Here is a 5,453-nt window from a genome sequence, read left to right as displayed (position 1 = left end):
CTGTTTATGAAGCCCCCCTATCCACTGTTGCAGGCACAGCAGAGCTGCAGGAGTATGCTGAAGTAACTCAAAGCTCACATTGTCCATTTGTTAGATATTTGGGAATTTGGTGAACTGCTGTTAAACCATTGGTAGCTTGAAATCAGCCATTGTGCGAATATTGGCAAATGTGACACATCATGGGATAAGGGGTGGGTCTTGTTTTTTTCTGTTTTGAGACACAATTCACTAGCATATTGTTGAAGCTGTGTGACTATGGCCAAATGACTTAATCTTTTTAAACTTTTGTTTCCTTATCCATAAAACTGTAATGTGGATGAAAAGGGTTTCTATGGAAAGTCACGTCACAGGGTGATCCGATCATAAATTCCTAACTGAGCTGGTCATGGTGGGTAGTCATGTCCCAGGCCTATAACTTCTTTAGTCAAAGACTTATCTTTGCCTTAAGCAGGCATTGTTCATGGTTTCTGTGCATCTAGGTTGACCCACCTTTGAAATGCCGGCTTTGAGACTCCTCCTTCTCAAGCATGACCACCCTCATGAGAGCTCCTAATCTTTTTTTTTTTTTTTTTTTTTTGTATTTTTCTGAAGCTGGAAACGGGGAGAGACAGTCAGACAGACTCCCGCATGTGCCCGGCCGGGATCCACCTGGCACGCCCACCAGGGGCGAAGCTCTGCCCACCAGGGGGCGATGCTCTGCCCCTCCAGGGCGTCGCTCTGCCACGACCAGAGCCACTCTAGCGCCTGGGGCAGAGGCCAAGGAGCCATCCCCAACGCCCAGGTCATCTCTGCTCCAATGGAGCCTTGGCTGTGGGAGGGGAAGAGAGAGACAGAGAGGAAGGGGGGGGGGGGTGTGGAGACGCAAATGGGCGCTTCTCCTATGTGCCCTGGCTGGGAGTCAAACCCGGGTCCCCCGCACGCCAGGCCGACGCTCTACCGCTGAGTCAACCGGCCAGGGCCAAGAGCTCCTAATCTTAACTAGACTATAATCCATCCCCATCTTGCTTTCTCCTACCCTTGTGTAATCTCCCTTACCTTCCTTCCTTCATGTCAAATGCATAAAAACACTGCAAAACAGGGCATTTGAGAACTTACTCCCTGGCGTATATCATCAGTTTGGCTCAAATAAACTCTGACACAAATTCTCTATAGGTTTGGACATTTCTTTTTTTTTTTTAAGATTTATTGATTTTACCTTTTTTTTTTTTTACAGAAACAGAGAGAGAGTCAGAGAGAGGGATAGACAGGGACGGAGAGATGAGAGGCTTCAATCATTAGTTTTTCGTTGCGCATTGCGACACCTTAATTGTTCATTGATTGCTCTCCCATATGTGCCTTCACCGTGGGCCTTCAGCAGACCAAGTAACCCCTTGCTGGAGCCAGCGACCTTGGGCTCAAGCTGGCGATCTCAGGGTCTCAAACCTGGGTCCTCTGCATCCCAGTCCGACGCTCTATCCACTGCGCCACCGCCTGGTCAGGCTGGACATTTCTTATATTGGCAGTGATACTAGCCTGTATGTACTGATTGCTTACTGTGGCCCATCTGCTGTGTGTGTTGCCGGTTGTAATTTTATGTGTCAACTTGACTAGGTGACAGGATGCCCAGATGTCTGGTTAAATGTAATTTCTTGGTACATCATGAAAGTGTTTCTGGAAGAGATTAGCATTTGTATCGACGGACTGAGTGAAGCAGACAGCCTTCTCCAATATGGGTGGGCACCACCCAATTTGTTTGAGGGCCTGACACAGGTCTGGACTGTGTGACCATTAGTCAGGTCCCAGCTACTGTCTTCTACTACCTCGGGGGGTTGCTGATTGTCAGGGGGGAGAGCTAGGTTGAGAGAAGGAGAGAGAGGTATGATTTCTGGAACTAGGATTTTTTTTTCTTTCACATTTTTATTTTATGTACAAAGAGACGGCATTCTGTGATAAGGTAGATGTCTTGAATCACCCATTCATGGAAGGTCACTTAGTCCAACTTAATGAAGCCCATGTCCTTGGCGTACTGACGGAAACACTGGCAGCACATGTAGAGGCCGCATTTCCGGATCAGACCGTGCCAGTTTGAGCAGACGCGGCACGAACGAGAACCCTGGCCGAATTTTCTCGGATGTTGGTGACCCATCTTGCTCCCTCTGATGTAACGAGGCAAAAGGAAAACTAGGATTTTTAAAAAAAATTTTATTTATTGCCTGACCAGGCAGTGGCTCAGTGGATAGAGTGCCGGACTGGGATGCAGAGGACCCAGGTTTGAGACCCCAAGGTCGCCAGCTTGAGCGCGGGCTCATCTGGTTTGAGTAAAGCTCACCAGCTTGGACCCAAGGTAGCTGGTTCGAGCAAGGGGTTACTCGGTCTGCTGTAGCCCCACGGTCAAGGCACAAATGAGAAAGCAATCAATGAACAACTAAGGTGTCACAACGGAAAACTAATAATTGATGCTTCTTATTTCTCTCCATTCTTGTCTGTCTGTCCCTAGCTATCCCTCTCTCTGACTCTCTCTCTGTCTCTGTAAAAAAAAAAAAAAAAAAAAAAAAAGAAAAGAAAAGATTTTAATTATTGATTTTAGAGAGACAGAAAGGCAGGGTGGGGGAGAGGGGAAGCATCAACTCACAGTTGCTTCTCATACATGCTTTGACCAGGTAAGCCCATGGTTTCAAACCTGCGACCTCGGCATTCTTGGTTGACACTTTATCCACTGCATGACCACAGGTTAGGCAGGACTAGGATTTAAAATTAAATTTTGGCCTGACCAGGCAGTGGCGCAGTGGATAGAGTGTTGGACTGAGACTCAGAGGACCCAGGTTTGAAACCCCGAGGTCATCAGCTTGAGCACAGGCTCCCAGCTTGAGCGTGGGATCATAGACATGTCCTCATGGTTGTTGGCTTGAGCAAGGGATCGCTTGCTCTACTGTAGCCCCCTGGTCAAGGCACATATGAGAATGTAATCAATAAACAACTAAAGGCCCTGGCCGGTTGGCTCAGCGGTAGAGTGTCGGCCTAGCGTGCGGAGGACCCGGGTTCGATTCCCGGCCAGGGCACATAGGAGAAGCGCCCATTTGCTTCTCCACCCCTCCGCCGCGCCTTCCTCTCTGTCTCTCTCTTCCCCTCCCGCAGCCAAGGCTCCATTGGAGCAAAGATGGCCCGGGCGCTGGGGATGGCTCTGTGGCCTCTGCCCCAGGCGCTAGAGTGGCTCTGGTCGCAACATGGCGACACCCAGGAGGGTCGCAACATGGCGACGCCCAGGATGGGCAGAGCGTCGCCCCCTGGTGGGCGTGCCGGGTGGATCCCGGTCGGGCGCATGCGGGAGTCTGTCTGACTGTCTCTCCCTGTTTCCAGCTTCAGAAAAATGCAAAAAAAAAAAATAAATTAAAAAAAAAATAAATAAATAAACAACTAAGGAGCCGCAACGAAGAATTGATGCTTCTCATCTCTCTCCCTGTCTGTCCCTATCTGTCCCTCTCTCTGTCTCTGTCATACAAAAGAATAAATAAATAAAACTAAATTTTATTAAAGTCATAAGGATCCTTGATTTCAGGCCTGAATAGAAAAAAAAAAGGTGAGGAAAGTTGAATTTGTTCTCTGCCTTATTGCCTGAGTTGAAACATCAGTCGTCTCCAGCTGTTGGTGCTCCTGGTTCTCAGACCTTTAGACCTGGACTGGAATTTCACCCTCAGTTGTTCTGCTCTTAATACTTGAAACTACATCACTAGCTTTACTAGGGCTCTAGCCTGCAGAGAGCAGATCCTATGACTCTCAGTCTCCATAATTACATGAGCTAGTACATAATAATAAATCTCTCTCTCTCTATATATATATATATATATAATTATATATATATGTATGTGTATAATAGTATATATTCCTAAATATATATACAGCAGATTCTCTCTTTTTTTAAATATATATATATATATATTTTTTTTTTTCTTTACAGAGACAGAGAGTGAGTCAGAGAGAGGGATAGACAGGGACAGACAGACAGGAACAGAAAGAGATAAGAAGCATCAATCATTACTTTTTCATTGTGAAATTGCAACACCTTAGTTGTTCATTGATTGCTCTCTTACATCTGCCTTGACCACAGGCCTTCAGCAGACCAAGCAACCCCTTGCTGGAGCCAGTGACCTTGGGTTCAACCTGGTGGTCTTTTATTCAAACCAGATGAGCTCGTGCTCAAGCTGGCGACCTCGGGGTCTCAAACCTGGGTCCTCTGCATCCCAGTCCAATGTTCTATCCACTATGGCACTGCCTGGTCAGGCTATCTCTCTCTTTTTCTTTTTTTAAAGACTTTATTCATTTTAGAGAAGAGAGGGAGGGAGAGAAGGAGAGAGAGAGAGAGAGAGAGAGAGAGAGAGAGAGAGAGAGAGAGAACGGGGCGAGGAGCAGGGAGCATCAACTCACATATGTGCCTTGACCAGGCAAGCCCTGGGTTTCAAACCAGCAACCTCAGCATTCCAGGTTTATCCACTGCACCACCACAGGTCAGGTGATGGTATGTTTCTTACAGCAGTCTGAACATGGATTAAAAATATTTCTGGCCCTGGCCGGTTGGCTCAGCGGTAGAGTGTCGGCCTGGCGTGCAGGAGTCCCGGGTTCGATTCCCGGCCAGGGCACACAGGAGAAGCGCCTATCTGCTTCTCCACCCCTCCCCCTCTCCTTTCTCTCTGTCTCTCTCTTCCCCTCCCGCAGCCGAGGCTCCATTGGAGCAAAGATGGCCCGGGCACTGGGGATGGCTCTGTGGCCTCTGCCTCAGGCGCTAGAATGGCTCTGGATGCAACAGAGCTACGCCCCAGATGGGCAGAACATCGCCCCCTGGTGGGCATGCCGGGTGGATCCCGGTCGGGCGTATGCGGGAGTCTGTCTGACTGCCTCCCCGTTTCCAGCTTCGGAAAAATGAAAAAAATATATATATATATATGTATATATATATTTCTTTTTTTTAATTTTTTTTTAAATTTATTCATTTTAGAGAGGAGAGGGAGAGACAGAGAGAGAGGAGAGACAGAGAGAGAGAAGGGGGGGAGGAGCTGGAAGCATCAACTCCCATATGTGCCTTGACCAGGCAAGCCCAGGGTTTTGAACCGGCAATCTCAGCATTTCCAGGTCGATGCTTTATCCACTGCGCCACCACAGGTCAGGCTATATATTTCTTATTGGTTCTGTTTCTCTAAAGAACCCTGACTACTACACCATTCTAAGTGCTTTATATATTTATTTAATTATCACTGCAAACTTATAAGGTAGACGTTAATAACATCTCTATTTTTTCATATAAGGAAGTAAGGGCAGCCTGACCAGGTAGTGGCACAGTGAATAGAGTATTGGCCTGAGGCACTGAGAACCCAGGTTCAAAACCCTGAGGTTGCCGGCTTGAGTGCGGGCTCATCCGGCTTGAACGCAGGGCCACTAGCTTGAGAATGGGATCATAAACATGACCCCAAGGTCGCTGGCTT

At 47.7% G+C, this 5,453-nt stretch overlaps 1 protein-coding gene across 1 annotated transcript; it reads right to left on the bottom strand.

The window, feature by feature from the left end:
- Positions 1-1,939: 1,939 nt before the first annotated feature.
- LOC136329193 (small ribosomal subunit protein uS14-like) lies at positions 1,940-2,125 on the bottom strand. The gene has a single exon (XM_066265143.1). It carries the CDS (start codon positions 2,123-2,125, stop codon positions 1,970-1,972), a length of 156 nt encoding a protein of 51 aa, XP_066121240.1. The 3' UTR covers positions 1,940-1,969.
- Between the last annotated feature and the right edge of the window lie 3,328 nt (positions 2,126-5,453).

This window comes from Saccopteryx bilineata, chromosome 3, assembly GCF_036850765.1.
Source record: "Saccopteryx bilineata isolate mSacBil1 chromosome 3, mSacBil1_pri_phased_curated, whole genome shotgun sequence".
Classification (NCBI taxonomy): domain Eukaryota; kingdom Metazoa; phylum Chordata; class Mammalia; order Chiroptera; family Emballonuridae; genus Saccopteryx; species Saccopteryx bilineata.
Note: the sequence above shows the minus strand (reverse complement) of the source record. Positions and strands in the feature narration are given on the sequence as shown.